At 55.9% G+C, this 17,048-nt stretch overlaps 1 protein-coding gene across 1 annotated transcript; it reads left to right on the forward strand.

Annotated features, from left to right (window-relative positions):
* The first annotated feature begins 2,775 nt into the window (after positions 1 to 2,775).
* Positions 2,776 to 16,628, forward strand: LOC139600758 (protein-arginine deiminase type-2-like). Its single transcript, XM_071449193.1, has 16 exons — positions 2,776 to 2,885; positions 4,519 to 4,705; positions 4,784 to 4,853; positions 5,003 to 5,064; positions 5,143 to 5,260; positions 5,794 to 5,919; positions 8,410 to 8,588; positions 8,765 to 8,868; positions 8,953 to 9,064; positions 9,137 to 9,244; positions 11,614 to 11,765; positions 12,082 to 12,226; positions 12,999 to 13,092; positions 14,206 to 14,291; positions 14,412 to 14,540; positions 16,281 to 16,628. The coding sequence occupies exons 1-16, from the start codon at positions 2,779 to 2,781 to the stop codon at positions 16,512 to 16,514; spliced, it is 2,013 nt and encodes a 670-aa protein (XP_071305294.1). The 5' UTR covers positions 2,776 to 2,778; the 3' UTR covers positions 16,515 to 16,628.
* The last annotated feature ends 420 nt before the right edge of the window (positions 16,629 to 17,048 follow it).

Genomic DNA, 17,048 nt, shown 5'->3' on the forward strand with positions numbered 1-17,048 from the left:
CATGACAGACGGATCCCGCCTGTCCATCACACAGGGAGCTTGGGCAGCCTGCTCTGGGGGTGCCTTTGGCTTTGCCCCAAACCCAGACTCTGTCCTTCCCCAGTCCCAGCCACCTTCCTCAATCCCAGACTCTTTCTTGCCCCAATTCCAGTTTTCCCCCAATCCCAGCCTCTTTTCCCCAACCCCAACCTCTTTCCTTCCCTAGTCCCAGCCCCTTTTCCCCAATCCCCTTTTCCCCAATCCCAGACTCTTTCTTGCCCCAATTCCAGTTTTCCCCCAATCCCAGGCTCTTTTCCCCAATCCCAGTCCATCCCAAGCCCCCCGAACGCCCCCAGGAACAGTCGGATCCCTCCGGGGCGTTGCTCCTCGCCCATCCTGCAGCACCACTCTGCCAAGGAAAGTTCGATAATCTCTCTAAGCCGATAATTACAGCTTGTTAATTACAGCTGGTTAATTACTCTGCATGCAGAATTGCAGGCAGGAACCTTTACGAGCCGTGTCAGCCTAATTACCTGAGCAGGGCGAGACATCGAACCAGTTATCAAACCCCGCCGGGCTCGGCAGGGCTTGAGGCTCCTGAAGGGTTTCTTAAGAGTTTCCTTTACGGTTTCTTTAGATTTTTTAGGGTTTCTTTAGGTTTGCTTTAGATTTCTTTAGGGTTTTTTTTTGGCTGAAGCATCCCCCATCCCGTCTGGGAGCCAGGGAAAAAGAGCAGGAGGCAGATTCGGGGGCGGGAAAAAATTCTGGGAAAACCCAGAATTTGGGTTGGTGTGGAGCGTGGAAAACACTCGGAATGCCCAAGCACCCCAAAACTCGCTCCGTCCCTTCCTCTGCCCCAGACCAAGGCGGCTGCACGCAGGGAGGCTCCGGAGCTGCCGATCCCAGAGCGAAGCGTCCTGGAAAAGCAGAATAGCGAAAAGCCCCAGCTCTGCCCCAGCCCAGCCCCGGCTCTGCCCCAGCGCCTCCATCCCGAATTCCCGAATTCCCGAATTCCCGGCAGGAGCGGGCAGCGCCCGGCCTGGCACGGGCACCTGTTGGCACCTCCCGAAGGCGAAAGGTCAGCCCGGAGCGCTGCGGGGAACGTTCCCCTCCCACCCCCGGAATTCCGAGCCTGCAGCGCGGAGCCGGAACGACCCCCGGGCACCCGGAGTGAGCAAATCCCCGAGCTCCAGCTCCGGGAAAACCTCGGGAATGGAGCGCGGGGGCCGCTCCCAAGCTCCGGGCTGGGATCTGCTCCCGGCTCCTGGGAATCCGGGCGGGCAGCGCTGTCCCGGCAGAGGGAGGTTCGGGCACAGAAGCTCCCGGTCCGGTCTGGGCGTTAAAAACCCCCGGGAATCCTCGGAGCGCCTCGGGATTCACCGGGAAACCGCGAGACAGATCCAGGGATAAACCGGGATCCCTCCGGCTCCCGGCACAGCCGCGGGACAAATCCATGGAAAAACCGAATTCCAATGAAATGATCCCAAATCCAGTGGAAATGGTCTCGATTAACTCAGATTCCCTGTTTTCCCAGCCCTGAACTTCCCAGCTCCTGGCCCGGATGCTCATCCGGGATATTCTGTTGCACAATCCTGGAAATATTTGGGCTGGAAGGGCTTTAAATCCCATCCCATTCCCCCTCATTCCATGGGGAGATTCCAGGGGGAGGATGATCCCTGAAAAATCCAGGAATATCCATTCCCCAGCCCTTCCCATCCCTCAATTCCAATGGAAATGATCCCAATTCCAATGATAATTATCTCAATTTAGATCAGATTCCCACGTGGAGCTAGCCCTGAATGTCCCAGCTCCTGGCCTGAATATCCATCCAGGATATTCCCCAGCACAATCCCAGAATGATTTGGGCTGGAAGGGCTTTAAATCCCACACCATTCTGTTTTTCCACGGGGGAATGGCAGCGTGGGGATGATCCCTATGAATCCCAGGGACTTCCATTGCCGTGGAGGGAAGCTGGGGCTGGAAAAGGGAAGCCCGAGAGGGATGGAAAGAAGGAACATCCTCCTGAGCTCTGCTGCTGCTCGCTAATTGCTTGTGGCTTCCAGAATCTGGGGCAGCAGTTTGGGCTGGAAAATGAATATTTAGCTGGGTGTTCACAAACGATGCAAACCCCGCGTGGGCGGGAACCGCTCCTGACGCGCTCCGGAGCGGCCCGGGGGGAACAAACCAGCTCCGAGCTCCCTTCCGCAGCCACTGCTCCCAGCTTCCCTTTGAAAATGAGCAGGGGAAAAAAAAAGGAGAGTTCTGCTCTTGCCTCAGGGCTGGGAAAGCGGGAGCACGCAGGGATTTTCCCTAGAGAGCAGAAGGAGAGGGTGAAGTGCACCCCAGGGATGCGGCCAGGTCCCAAAATGCCGCAAATCCGCGTTGGGGATCCCAGGCTGGGGTCAGGGAGGTGAGGAGGGACCGGGAGCTGGGGACAGCTGGGGGAGCTCCTTGCCCAGGGCTGGGGCCAGCTGCCCTCCCTGTCCATCTCTGTCCATCCCTCCCTGTCCATCTCTGTCCATCCCTGCCCTCCCACCCTGTCCATCCCTCCCTCCCTGTCCATCTCTGTCCATCCCTCCCTGTCCATCCCCGTCCATCCCCGTCCATCCCCCCCTGTCCCTCCCTCCCCCGGATCACTTTCAGAGGTCTCACAGGTCCAGCCCAGCCGCCCCCTCGCTCCCATTGCCATCCCAGCCCCGCCAGCCCCGCGAGGAGGAGGAGGGCGGCCGGGCCGGGGGAAGGAGCAGCAGCGGCCGCGAGGGCTCCGCGGGGCAGCTCCCGGGGCCGGTGCCGGTGCCCATGGCCGGGGAGATGCCGGGGGAGCCCCGCACGCTGCGGCTGCAGCACGGGAACCGCATCGAGGCCCTGTGCGTGCTGGGCGGCCACGTCCGCGCCGACGTCTTCGGGTGAGAGGGACCCCAAAACTTCCCTTCCTCCTCCTCCTCCTGCTCCACCTTCCCCCCTGCTTTTCCTCCTGCAAATTCCTGCTCCTCATTTTCCCTTCTGAGAATCCCTGCTCCTCATCTTCCCTCCTACAAATCCCTGCTCCTCCTTTTTCCTCCTGCTTTCCCAAACCCCAGAGCTGCTGGGCAGCCACATCCACACCAATGTCCATAGGTGAGAGGGACCCCCAAAATTTCCTTTCCTCCTCCACCTTTCTCCTTGCTTTTCCCCTTGTTTTTCCCTCTGGGAATCCCTGCTCGTCCTTTTTCCTCCTGCTTTCCCAAACCCCAGAGCTTCTGGGGCAGCCACACTGATGTCCATAGATGAGTGGGACCCCCAAAACTTCCTCTCCTCCTCCACCTTCACCTTCCTCCTCACCTTTCCCTCCTGTTTATCCCTCTGGGAATCCCTGCTTTTTGTTTTCCCTTCTGCTTTACCAAACCCCACAGCCCCGACACCGTTTTGATGCAATTTGTGGGCAAAACCCTCCCTGGGCTTTGCAGAGCTGCACAAATCCCTGGAAAACTTTGAGCACCCCTGTATTTACCCCAGCCCAGGGTGGGTCTGACCCACTGGGCTCAGCAGATCCAGGGGCACCTCATGGAGGTGAGGAGAGCAGAGAGATGAGCAAGAGGCTGGGGAGGGACTGCAAAGTAAGGGAAGAACACAAAACCTCTTGACCAAAACCTTGGGAAAGTGGGAAATCCCCACAGCGCCAACCCCGCTTCCCTAAAACAAACCCAACACTGAACTTCAGGATAATTGTTCCCCCCAAGGGAGAAAGAAGGTGAAAAGCTAATTCCAGGCTCAATTCTGGTTGCTGCTGCTGTTGCAAATCCCAGCCTCGACAGTCAAGCCAAGCAGTGCAGCTCCAGCTCCCCTGGCACCTCTCCAGGCCAAATCCCTTCCCAGCGGGATCCCCAGATCCAAGAAACCAGGAAACCAAACCAGTTTTTCCATGTGTAATTAAAAGCAATTGAAGGATTTAAGGAACACCCAGGCGGGAGCAAAGGAGCGCTCGGATTTCCTCCCCCCTCGCCAAGGGTGCGGGTTTGGTGGGACCGGCGGCATCCGAGAAACCTGATCAACGCGAGGTCTTGGGTGTGGGGCAAAGAGCCCAAAAATAATAACCTGGAAAGGCAGGGAAATTCAGGAAAAGGAGAGGGGAAGAGCAAGGGCACATTGGACTGGGAGCAGGGCAGCACTGGCAGCTTTGGGGCTGGATAAAATCCCCCAAAAATGAGAGTTTCCCATGGAAGAGCCTCTCGGGGCATGGCTGCGGTGTTTTGAGGAGCTGTTAAACACCATGCTGGAAAATGAACCGGGATTTCTCCATGGAAGTGAGAACCCAGGCTGGTCGGGATTATTACAGATCCTTATCCACAGCGATGGCTGCAAACCCTCACGGGGCTAAGCCGGGCCTAAACCCAGGTAAATTCCAGTTCCCAGGCAGGAGCAGGGCAGGAAGGTGCCGGCGGTGAGCGTGGAGACGCCGGCGTGCCCAGTCTTGGCCGCGCTCAGGGCAGTGGAATGAATCCCGGTGGGAACGCCGTGCTGGCCCTGCACATCCCTGAGAATTCCGGGTGTTTCTGGCAGGGCGGCCCCCGCCGGGGCCGTGGCCTTTGGCGTGAAGCACACGGAAGGGGTCAGCGTGGACGTGCTGTTCCGTGGCCGCGCCGAGCCCGAGGCCGTGTCCGGCACCGGCGCGCGGTGGCCGCTGGAGGAGGGGACGGTGCTGAGGTTCAGCATGAGCCGGGCCAGCTCCGAGGTCAACGACAACAAGGTGAGGAGAGGGATCCCGGGAGCGGGACCTCCATGGAGGGAGAACATCCTGCCCCAATGCAGGGTTTGGGGTTTGCAGGTCACCGTCAGCTTTTACGCAGAGGGAGGGAAGCCCATCAACCAGGCCGGGGTGTTCCTCACCGGCGTCGGTGAGTCCGGAGCTCCGGGAGCCCATCCCTGTCCCCTCATGCCTGGAGGAGGGCAGGGCTGGGGACAGCAAACCCAGATCTGCTGGCTCTGGGGGTCTGGCACCCAATCCCCTCGCCGTGCCTGGGATGAGGCAGCTCTGTCCCCCAAGGGATCTCCCTGGATGTGGACGCGGATCGGGATGGAGTGGTGGAAAAGAACAGCCCCAACAAGGTACCCGGCCTCCCCCATCTACAGAAAATCCACGGGCTTGGTGGGTCCTGAGCCCGCTGAGCCCCAGGGGTGCTTTAGGCAAGCTGGGCCTGGGGACCAGAGGGACACGGGGCCATCCTGCTGGTCAGCTGTGACAAGGAGTTCCCCTTCATCCCGCCCTCCGACTGCGACAGCGAGCAGGTGTTCAACAAAGAAGGTAACGGCTCCCCAAATGCCCTGTCCCCAAAATCTCCATCATCCCCTCTCTGTGACCTTTCCTGGGAGGGACCCAGCCCAGGACCCAGCTGCTCCCCACCAGCTGCTGAGCAAGCTTCCCACGTGGGAATTTCGGTGGAATTAACGCCACGCCAACCCACTGGAGCCGGGAAGGGCACGGCAGCCGGTCCGGGGAAGGGCTGAGGTTCCAGGGCTGGCACGGCGCGGGCCGGGGATGCTCCACACAGGTGAGAGGAGTGCGGGGTGAGGCGCGAGGCCAGCAGCCAGGGATCCACCCACCCATTCCTGGAAAACCCAACCCACGCGGAGCCGGGCCCGGCAGCGGTCCGAGGTCACAGCCCAGCCGTGCCAGGGAGGGCAGGGAGAAGGGATGGGAAAAGGGCATCTGGGTCACAGCCCACGAGGCACCAGCTCTGGTTTGCCAGGGTGCCTGGGCTGGTGTCTTGGGATGGAGATGCAAACCCCGGGAGGAAACATGGAGACCCCCACCCGATTTGCTTCGTTTCCCCCCAGATTTGCTGGACATGGCTCAGATGGTGCTGAGGACAGAGGGGCCCCAGCGCCTCCCCCGGGGCTATGAAATCGTCCTCTCCATTTCTGTCAGTGACGCCGACAAAGTTGGGGTCTTCCATGTGCAGAGTAAGGCCTTCCTCGCCTCCTGCTCTGCCTCTTCCTCCTCTGCCCCTTTCTCTCCCTCTTTCTCCTTTTCCTCTTCTTCCTTTTCCTCCTTCTCCTCTTCCCCTTCTTTCTCTCCCCTTCCTTTTCTGCCCCTTCCTCCTCTGCCCCATCTTCATTTTCTCCTTTTCCTCTTCTTCCTCTTCTCCTCTTCCCCTTCCTTCCTTTCCTCCTCTTCCTTTTCCTCCTTTTCCCCTGCTTTGTCTTCCCTTTCCTCCTCCTCTTTGATGATTTTGAGGTCCCCACAAGCCCTTTCCTTCCCATCTCCGACCTTGTCCTCTCCAGGCTCCTCACACCATGTCCCCAGTGCCTCTTCCCCATCTTTCCCCCATTTTCCCCACATTTTTCCCTCTTCTCATCCTGTGGAAAACTCTGGGGATGGACAAGCAGAGGGAGGGGGACACAAAGGCACACAGCAAAGGGGTGGCAGCAAGCAGCCCAGTGTGGGTTTAAGAAAAGGAGGATTTAAACATAAATAACATTTGTTTAGCTCCCCGAGACCTGAAATCCTCAGCTGTGGGAGCTGGGAAATGAAAATGGTGAAAGAGAAGCTGCTTTTGGCTCATTTCCCTCCCACTGGGTGAGTTCAGCTCCATCTCCCAGCTCCCAGGAGAGCCCGGGGACGTGAGGCCGTCCCTGCCCAGGCAGCTCCAGCTGCTGGCTCTGTTTTGGGGTAAAAAGAGGGAGAATAAATCTCAGGAAGTGCTGGGAAACAGAGCCCACTGCTGCAAACTTCACGTGGTTTCTTTCTTTTTTTCTCTGCTTTTAAATTATTTCTCTTTTTGGTTCCTGCCTCCTCAGTGTTTCTTACTCCTGGTGGGTTAAACAAAGAGGGGGTAGAGAGATAAATTGGGATGGTTTTTCATAAAATGGAATAATTTCCATTAAAAATAAGGATGGATAGACAAATTGTGATGTTTTCAGAAAATGGAATCATTCCCATTGCCAGCAGGGCTGGGGTGTTGAAGTGGGGGTCTCCCAGCTGCTTTACCCATGCTGGCAGCACACTCCAGAGCACACCCCCTCCTCATTCATCACTGTGGCACTGGGATTTATTTTCCGGGAATGAAATCCCTCACCCAGCCAGGAATGTGCCATGATGGAGCTCAGGCTCGTCCCTCCATGGAGGGAGAGTTTGGGGCACTGTCCTCCTGTGGAGGAGCAGAAACTCCATGAGAACCCTTCCCAAGCCTGCTCCACCCAAGGAAAGGCTGAGACATTTTCCCTCATCCCTCCTGTCCATGACAAAATTCCAAGCCCCTCAACTCCTGCTTCAAGGCGCCTCTCACAGCTGGATCTCCTCTGAGATCTGAGGGATCTGATCCCAGCCATCCCCCAGAAATGCACCCCAAAAATGCACGGGGAGCCTCAGGGAAAGCTGTGCTCCCTCTACCCCAGTGTCTCCAGACTGGGTTTAAAAAGGGAATTTCTGAGGGGAAGCAGAAAAAAGCCCACTTTTCCTGGCCTGTATATTTGGGTTATCCCCATGGAAACCCAGCCCTGTCTCCTCGGGCACAGCAGGAGTGTTGGAGTTCCTTGCTCAAGGAAACAAACAGGCAGGAATCCCGAGGAAAGAGGCAGGAGTCCTGAGGAAACAAACAGGCAGGAATCCTGAAGAAAGAGGCAGGAATCCTGAGGAAACAGGCGGGAATCCCAAGGAAAGAGGCAGGAGTCCTGAGGAAACAAACAGGCAGGAATCCTGAAGAAAGAGGCAGGAATCCTGAGGAAACAGGCAGGAATCCCGAGGAAAAAGGAGGGAATCTTGAGGAAACAGGCAGGAATCCCGAGGAAACAAACAGGTAGGAATCCCGAGGAAAGAGGTGGGAATCCTCAGGAAGAAGGCAGGAATCCTGAGGAAACAAAGAGGCAGGAATCCCAAGCAAAGAGGCTTGAATCCCAAAGAAACAGGCAGGAATCCTGAGGAAACAGGCAGGAATCCCAAAGAAAGAGACAGGAATCCCTAGGAAACAAACAGGCAGGAATCCCGAGGAAAGAGACAGGAATCCTGAGGAAACAAACAGGCAGGAATCCCTAGGAAAGAGGCAGGAATCCCAAGGAAATAAGCTGGAATCCCGAGAAAACAAACAGGCGGAAATCCTGAGGAAAGAGGCTTGAATCCCAAGGAAAGAGGTGGGAATCCTGAGGAAAGAGGCAGGAATCCCCAGGAAACAGGCGGGAATCCCAAAGAAAGAGACAGGAATCCCTAGGAAACAAACAGGCAGGAATCCTGAGGAAACAGGCAGGAATCCCTAGGAAAGAGGCGGGAATCCCAAGGAAATAAGCTGGAATCCCGAGAAAACAAACAGGCGGGAATCCTGAGGAAAGAGGCTTGAATCCCAAGGAAGGAGGCAGGAATCCCGAGGAAACAGGCGGGAATCCCCAGGAAACGGGCGGGAATCCCCAGGAAACAGGCGGGAATCCCGATAAACCTGCGGCTTTCCCGTTTTCCCGCAGATCCCTTCTTCGGGCAGCGCTACGTGCAGGTGCTGGGCCGCAGGAAGCTGTTCCACGCCATGCCCTACCCTGGCGGGGCCGCCGAGCTCCACTTCTTCGTGGAGGGGCTGCGCTTCCCCGACGAGACCTTCTCGGGGCTGGTGTCCATCCACCTCAGCCTCCTGGAGCCACTGACCGAGGTCAGGAACTCCGGGAACTCCTGGGAATGGGGCAGATGGGAGGCTGCACCCAGCAGATTGGGATAGTGCCAGAACGGAGGGTGATCCCATTAACCGATCCCAAAAATGGCCTCAGGGGAGGGTGTTTGGGGGGAATGGTGTGGGGAATGTCCCTGATTTCTGCTTGGCTCCCTCAGGGCATCCCTCACTCGCCGATCTTCACGGACACCGTGGTGTTCCGGGTGGCACCGTGGATCATGACCCCCAACACCCTGGCCCCAGTGAACCTCCTGGTGTTCAGGTACAGGCGGTGCTTCCCCAGCCCCACCAGCCCTGGGATGGGCTGGGAACAGGGAATTTCCATCCTTTCCATCCTTTCCTCCAGCATGAAGGACAACTACCTGTTCACCAAGGAGATCCAGAGCCTGGTGGCCAAGGCCGGCTGCAAGCTGAAGGTTTGCTTCGGCTACATCAACCGCGGGGACCGCTGGATGCAGGTAGGGGGGCTCCAAAAACCGGGAAAACCCTTCCCTGCTGGTGCCCCAGGTGGGATTTCCTCTCTTCCTCAGGATGAGATCGAGCTCGGCTACACCCAGGCTCCGCACAAGAGCTTCCCAGTGGTGCTGGACTCCCCTCGGGAGAGAGGGATGGAGCAACTCCCCGTCAAGGAGCTGCTGGTGAGGGAAGGTTCCCTGTGTTCCCGGCGTTCCCTGTGGAGCAGCTCCCAGGGGTCATGCCCAGCCCACGTTCCCATTTCCCAAATCCTCCTTGCCCTCGGCTCCGTGTATGGGATTGCCTGGAAAATGAGAGCAGAGCAGCTCTACATGGAGATTCCCTCCCACCCAGCCCCAGCCTCACCCCCTCATCCCTCCTCCAGCCTCACCCAATCCCAGCCCTCCGGGAAACCTCTGACCCAGGGGGAAAGGAGGAGCCGGCACCCCTGGGAGTGAAAGGCTCCAGCCGAGCTCTGGGATGGGATTTCTGCCCCTCGAGCATCCCAGGACAGGCTGCTCTTTCCTTTCCTCTCAGTGCCTGGTAATACCCGGCACCTTCCAAGCAGGAGAGGGAAGGGAAGCAGGAGAGGGTCAGTTTACTTCTTCGGAGGAGAAGGGGATGCAGCCAGCGCCAGGAACATCCCTGTGGGCTCCTTGGCTGAGGAAAAGGGCCAGGGCAAGTCTGGGATGGGGCGTTTGGGGAGAGCCCAGCATGGAAAAAAGCTGGATTGGGTGATCCCTTGGAGATACCGCACTGGGGAAGGGCAGAACACCCCAGGCAGCCACGGAGTCACTGTCCCCAACTCCCAGCCGGGTGCTGGAGCAGCCTCAGCCCTGGCAGGAACAGGAGACAAGGACAAATCCCAGCTTTTGTCCCTTTGGAGAAGGCTGGGGGCTTTGGGGAACACTGAAATCCATCGTTTCTCATGCCTGGCATGGGAACATCCAGTCCTGGATTCATCCAGCGAATCCGCCGGGCAGCGTGGGGATCTGCCCTCTTTAGGAATTGCTCTGCTTCATATTTAGGGCAGCAATTTCAGCCTTGGGAGCTGCTAACACATTATCCTCCAATTTCTGCTTTGAAGCCTGCCCTAATCCCCAGCCCGACCTTTCCAATCTCATTTTCCAGCTAGGAATACTTAGCCCAACGCCATGGGCACGGGTCAAGCCCTGAGCCCCTGGAAGCCCATGCCAGGGAAAAAGGAGACGGGAGGGAATTATCCCCTCAAAATCAGTGTGGAACTGATAGGACTTGGATGTGACCCGCAAACCTGGGATGAACCAGAGCCCTGACAGTTGAAACCAGGCGGGCTCCGTGGTTTTATTAAACTGAAATTAGTCAGGAGCAGGTGGTTGGTGCTCAGGCTCTCCCTTAGAACCCAGAGAAAAAGGGATCTGATCCCGGCCATCCCCCAGAAATGCACCCCAAAAATGCACAGGGAGCCTCAGGGAAAGCTGTGCTCCCTCTGCCCCAGTGTCTCCAAACACCCTGGGTTTAAAATGGGAATTTCTGAGCGGAAGCACCCCCAGCTCTCCCTGCTCACTTTTCCTGACCTGTATATTTGGGTTATCCCCATGGAAACCCAGCCCTGATAAGTGACTGGGATTTAACTCAAACCTCACGGACACCCGATCTCACCCCAGGGGCTGCTGTGCACTCCGGGCCTGCGTCGACTCCAACCGGAGAGCGGGCAAAGTTGGATTTTGGTCCCATCCCTGCAGGTTTTGCCCTGTTTTTAACACTCCCTCGGGCTTTGGCACACAGAGCCCAGTGCTAATTACCCCTGCACACACAGCTCCTCCAATCCCAGATAGGGTAAATCCTGGAAATCAGGCCTTAAGTGGGATTTAAGTGCCGTGCAGCCCTCGGGGTGGCTCTTAGCCCAGGGAAGAGTCACCCTCAGGGGCTGGAGTTCACCTCCCTCCCAGAGCCAGCCAGGAACTTGGCTCAGGGCTGCTTGATTAGCTTAATGTGGACACTTAAACCTTGGCTTAATGTGAACATTTAAACCTTGGCTAGAGAGAACAGAGAAGATCTGGCCTGGCTTAATGGAGACACTTAAAACTTGGCTGGGGAGAACAGAGGAGATCTGGTCCTGCTCAATGTGGATACTCAAACCTTGGCTGGGGAGAATAGAGGAAATCTGGTCCTGCTCAATGTGGACAATTAAACCTTGGCTTAATGTGGATGTTTAAACCTTGGCTGTGAGAGAACAGAGGAGATCTGGTCCTGCTTAATGTGGACATTTAAACCTTGGTTTAATGTAGACATTTAAACCTTGGCTGTGAGAGAACTGAGGAGATCTGGTCTTGCTTAATGGGGACACTGGAACCTTGGCTGTGGGATGAGAGGAGATCTGGCCCTGGCTCCAGGCCTGGGCTCTGCTCCTGGGTTGTCCCAATTATTCCTGCAGCTCCATTATCCCGAGACCTTTCTCCTGTCCCCTTTCCTGTCCCCTTTCCTGTCCCCTCACCATCGCTGTCCTCGCCCACCCCACAGGAGGATCACACCATGGGAGCAGTGGGGACTCAGGGCATTTCCTTTTTCCCAGGGCCCCAGTTTCGGCTATGTGCACAAGGAGCCCCTCTTTGAGGCCGCGGCCAGCCTGGACTCCTTTGGGAACGTGGAGGTCAGCCCACCCGTGTCCGTGGCTGGCAAGGAGTATCCCTTGGGAAGGATCCTCATCGGCAGCAGCTTCCCCGCGTAAGAGAGGGGGAAATGCAGATTTGGGAAAAACACGGATTTGGGAGCAGAGCCTCAACAAGAGCCCTGAAACACCACCAAAATTGGGGTAATGGGTCAATCAGACACTGCCTGAGCAGGGTGGGGGCTCCCAGCTCCTCCACCTCAGAGGCAATTTATATCCAGGCAGATGTTGATGGGAATATCCCCTCAGTCTGAGTGTCCAGGCAGATATTGATGGGAATATCCCCTCAGTCTGAGTGTCCAGGCAGATGTTGATGGGAATATCCCCTCAGTCTGAGTGTCCAGGCAGATGTTGATGGGAATTCTCCCCCAGATCCGCGGGCCGCAGGATGACCAGGCTGGTGCGGGATTTCCTCTACGCCCAGTGCGTCCAGGCCCCCGTGGAGCTCTACTCTGACTGGCTGGCTGTGGGCAATGTCAACGAGTTTGTCAACTTTGTCCCCACCTCTGACAAAAAGGTACCTCCAGACCCCCCGTGCTGCCCCAGGGTTCCTCCTTCGGGACACCAATCCCTCTGGGAAAACCCCAGAACTCCTTCCTTTGGCACCCCCAGCCAGTGTTTGCTTGGGTTTCATTCCCCACCCCAAAATGAGGGATCTGAGCATAAAAAAATGGGATTTGCAGGGCTATTAATGAATGCAAATAGAAGGGAAAAGATGTCTGCAAAGGTATCCAAGAAATTCTACCCTTAAGATTTCCGGGGGTTTACAGTGGCTCAGCATCTCCCAGAGGTTTTCAGAACATTTCTCTTCCCTCTCTTGTGGCTTTTCCTGCTTCTGACATGGATCTTTCCCTCAGGGAAACCGAGCCTTGACCAGGATGGTACCAAAAACCAAAAGGAATATTTATATCCCACGTTTTCAGAACACTTCTCTTCCCTCTATCATGGTTTTCTCTGCTTCTGATGTGGAGTTTTTCCCTCAGGGAAACCAAGCCTTGACCAGGAGGGCTCAAAAAAAAGGAATATTTATGCCCACATGTTCTCAGATCATTTCTCTTCACTCTGTCATGGCTTTGGCTGCTTCTCACATAAATTTTTCCCTCAGGGAAATCGAGCCTTGACCTGGGTGGTTCAAAAAAGGAATATTTTGGCCCACAAACCCTCCCCGGGTTAAACGAGGCACTAGATAACAGCAAAGACTCCCAATTTTAAGAGTTTCAGCTTGAGTTTTGCAGCAGTGATTCCTGGGGCACTGCAGGGCTGCAGCCGACCCTGCCGTGTTCCCGCAGCGATTCCGGATGCTGCTGGCCAGCCCGGCCGCCTGCTACCGGCTCTTCCGCGAGAAGCAGAAGGAGGGACAGGGAGAAGCCACCATGTTCAAAGGCAAGGGGACAGAACTCGGTGGCACAGCCGGGGCCACGCGGGGACATTTCCCCGCTGGGTGTCCTTCAGCAGGATGCCTGCCCGCCGCCCCCAGCCTCCTCCAGCCCTATTTCAGGAAAGTGAGTGGGATGGGAGGGATAAGGGCCTCCGCGTAGAGGGGATGTTTGCTGCCAGGGATGGAGCCTCTGGAAATGCCAGCGGAGCTCCAGCACGGAGCGGGACAACTGGCAGCATTTGTGTGCCCCCAGATTAGCAGCATTGTGATTTTGATCCCTGATGAGGTTGGGAGAAGGTCTCTGTATCTCCAAGGATATGGAGCTCCAGCACGGAGCAGGACAACTGGCAGCTCTCCTATCCAGATTAGAAATGGATTTTTTCCATTTCATTGTGGTTTTGACCCCTGATGGGGCTGGGAGAAGGTCTCTGTATCGCCAAGGATATGGAGCTCCAGCACGGAGCAGGACAACTGGCAGCTCTCCTATCCAGATTAGAAATGGATTTTTTCCATTTCATTGTGGTTTTGATCCCTGACGGGGCTGGGAGAAGGTCTCCATATCTCCAAGGACATGGAGCTCCAGCACAGAGCAGGACAGCTGGCAGCTCTTGTGTCACCCTAGATTAGAACCAGGTTTTTTCCCTTTCATTGTGGTTTTGATCCATGACAGTGTTGGGAGAAGGTCTCCGTATCTCCAAGGATATGGAGCTCCAGCACAGAGCAGGACAGCTGGCAGCTCTCATGTCGCCCTAGATTAGAACCGTGTTTTTTCCCTTTCATTGTGGTTTTGATCCATGACAGTGTTGGGAGAAGGTCTCCGTATCTCCAAGGGTTCCTCTGGTGGGAGCCTGGCTGTCCCCAGAGCAGGGGTGACCCCACGGGAGGGGGATGCTCTGGAGAAATCCAGCAGATTCCCCTGGGCAGGAGAATGAATGACAGGACTTGTCCAATGCTCTTTCCAACGGGCAGAGATTTCCTTCTGTCAGCTTCCCAAGCTTTCACCCCAGCCTCAGGAAATTGGGATTTGGGGCTTTTTGGGCTTTCTCTGTCTCTTTACCTCACCTCAAGCCAGGCTCCTGCCAGCGCTGCTTCATTTTGAGGGCGTTTTGCGTGTTTAGGGTACTCGGGGACAGACACCAAGCGCATGACCATAAACAAGGTGCTGTCCAATGATGTCCTGGCGCAGCAGAACCAGTACGTGCAGGTAATCCCCACACTCCGGGTCACAGCCCCCGTTTCTGGCAGGGACTGCCCTGGTGTGGCACAAACCCCACTGGGAGTGGTGGAATTTGGGGCCCTCTCTGCTCTGTTCCATCCCCTGCAGCGCTGCATCGACTGGAACAGGGATATCCTCAAGAAGGAGCTGGGCTTGCTGGAGGAGGACATCATCGACCTGCCAGCCCTCTTCAAGCTGGACAAGCAGGGAAAAGCTGTTCCCTACTTCCCCAACACGGTAAGGGCAGGGGGGTGTTCCCACCCTTGGCTCCATCCCAAAAAACAGCTTCGTCAGCCAGGATGAGTCCCCAAAGTTCTCCTGAAAAAGAAAAATCAGCTGTCTAGAAAAGGGAAATATCTCCAGGATAAACACGGGTCTAACACAGCTCGGTGGTTTTAGGGTTTTGAGGCAAAACCCTTTCAAAGCAGTGAAACTGCAAGCTGAGAGGCATGTTTTCCCCAAAGTTTTCCCCAAAAAAAACCCCAGATGTCTAGCAAAAGCAAATATATCCAGGCAGGCATGGATAAACATAGGTCTAACACAGCTTAGTGGCTTTGTGATGCTTGCAGTGGGGTTTTTTTAAAAAGTGGTGAAATTGCAAGGGGTGAGGCATGTTTTAATGACAAAAAAGGGACAATTCTATTGGATTTGGAATCCTGAGGGAGGGCAGCTGCAAAAAGTGGTACTGAGGAGGGTGATCAGTGTCTTTCCTTTGGCTTCATCCGTCCCAACACTGCTGGTGTCAGCCTGCAGGTCACCATGATCATCCTGGCCAGTGACTTGGGCATCACCCATTATGATGCCTACATCCTCTGGTGTCACCCACAAGTGACCACGATCAACGTGGGCATCCCCAAGCCCTTCAGTGTCACCCATTCTAATGCTGCTGTCCCCTGGTGTCACCCCATAGGTCACCATGATTGACCTGGGCATCCCCAAGCATTTCAGTGTCACCTATTCTGATACCAATGTGCCCTTGGTGTCACCTGCAGGTCACCATGATTGTGCTGGGCAGGGACCTGGGCATCCCCAAGCCCTTCAGTGTCACCCATTCTAATGCTGCTGTCCCCTGGTGTCACCCCATAGGTCACCATGATTGACCTGCGCATCCCCAAGCATTTCAGTGTCACCCATTCCAATACCAATGTGCCCTTGGTGTCACCTGCAGGTCACCATGATCGTACTGGCCAGGGAGCTGGGCATCCCCAAGCCCTTCAGTGTCACCCATTCCAATACCAATGTGCCCTTGGTGTCACCTGCAGGTCACCATGACCATGCTGGGCAGGGACCTGGGCATCCCCAAGCTCTTCAGTGTCACCCATTCCCCCTGGTGTCACCCCATAGGTTACCATGATTGACCTGGGCATCCCCAAGCCCTTCAGTGTCACCCATTCTGATACCAATGTGCCCTTGGTGTCACCTGCAGGTCACCATGATCGTGCTGGGCAGGGACCTGGGCATCCCCAAGCATTTCAGTGTCACCCATTCCGATGCCAATGTCCCCTGGTGTCACCTGCAAGTCACCATGATCGTGCTGGGCAGGGACCTGGGCATCCCCAAGCCCTTCAGTGTCACCCATTCTAATGCTGCTGTCCCCTGGTGTCACCCCATAGGTCACCATGATTGACCTGGGCATCCCCAAGCATTTCAGTGTCACCCATTCTGATACCAATGTGCCCTTGGTGTCACCTGCAGGTCACCATGATCGTGCTGGGCAGGGACCTGGGCATCCCCAAGCCCTTCAGTGTCACCCATTCTGATACCAATGTGCCCTTGGTGTCACCTGCAGGTCACCATGATCGTACTGGCCAGGGAGCTGGGCATCCCCAAGCCCTTCAGTGTCACCCATTCCAATACCAATGTGCCCTCGGTGTCACCTGCAGGTCACCATGATCATGCTGGGCAGGGACCTGGGCGTCCCCAAGCATTTCAGTGTCACCCATTCTGATACCAATGTGCCCTTGGTGTCACCTGCAGGTCACCATGATCGTGCTGGGCAGGGACCTGGGCATCCCCAAGCCGTTTGGGCCGGTGGCGGGCGGCGAGTGCTGCCTGGAGCGGCGGATCCGAGCGCTGCTGGAGCCGCTGGGGCTGTGCTGCCGCTTCCTGGAGGACGTGTCCTCGTACCACGGCAGCCTGGGCGAGGTGCACTGTGGCACCAACGTCCAGCGCCGGCCCTTCGCCTTCCAGTGGTGGCACTTCGCGCCATAGCCAGGCCTCTTCTTCATTTTCTTCCTCCTCTTCCTCCTCCTTCTCCCTCCACCTTTGCCCCCAGTGTGTGTTGCTTGCGATTCCCTTAATAAATGAATTTGCTGTGAGGAAAAAGTTGGGGAATTAAATAACTGAATAACTAATAATTAATTATTAATTAATAATTCCGTTGGGAATAACTGGGAGGGAAAGAGAGGGCGTGCTCAGAGAGATGGGGGAGTTACCAAAATCCTGCAAAATTGTCTCTACCACTGTTTTTGTGGTGTTGGCAAGTCAGGCGTCACTTTATTTAAACTCAGCCAGGGTTTGTGTGTGGCTGACAGAGCTCCAGCCTCCACATCAATACAAAATGTTTTCATTTATCTACACATCTTTAACAAAGAAATCAGTGGTCATAGGTTCTAATAACGCTCTTCATTCTGTCCACTATTGGTTATTGATTTCTCACTCTTCATGTTAAGTTGGGCCACATTCTTCAGTTCTTTTATCATCCTTTTCTTGTCTGGGAATCCTCAGATTTTCAGGCTTCAATCT

This window comes from Agelaius tricolor, unplaced genomic scaffold (genome assembly GCF_023055355.1).
Source record: "Agelaius tricolor isolate 1412-34295 unplaced genomic scaffold, bAgeTri1.0.p SCAF_28, whole genome shotgun sequence".
Classification (NCBI taxonomy): domain Eukaryota; kingdom Metazoa; phylum Chordata; class Aves; order Passeriformes; family Icteridae; genus Agelaius; species Agelaius tricolor.

Bases quoted from the DNA above. Each gene is read 5' to 3' on its own strand.
- LOC139600758 (XM_071449193.1), top strand. From the start codon at position 2,779: ATGGCCGGGGAGATGCCGGGGGAGCCCCGCACGCTGCGGCTGCAGCAC. The intron at 12,227-12,998 runs GTACCTCCAGAC...GTGTTCCCGCAG, and splicing joins TCCCCACCTCTGACAAAAAG to CGATTCCGGATGCTGCTGGC. The intron at 14,292-14,411 runs GTAATCCCCACA...CATCCCCTGCAG, and splicing joins AGCAGAACCAGTACGTGCAG to CGCTGCATCGACTGGAACAG.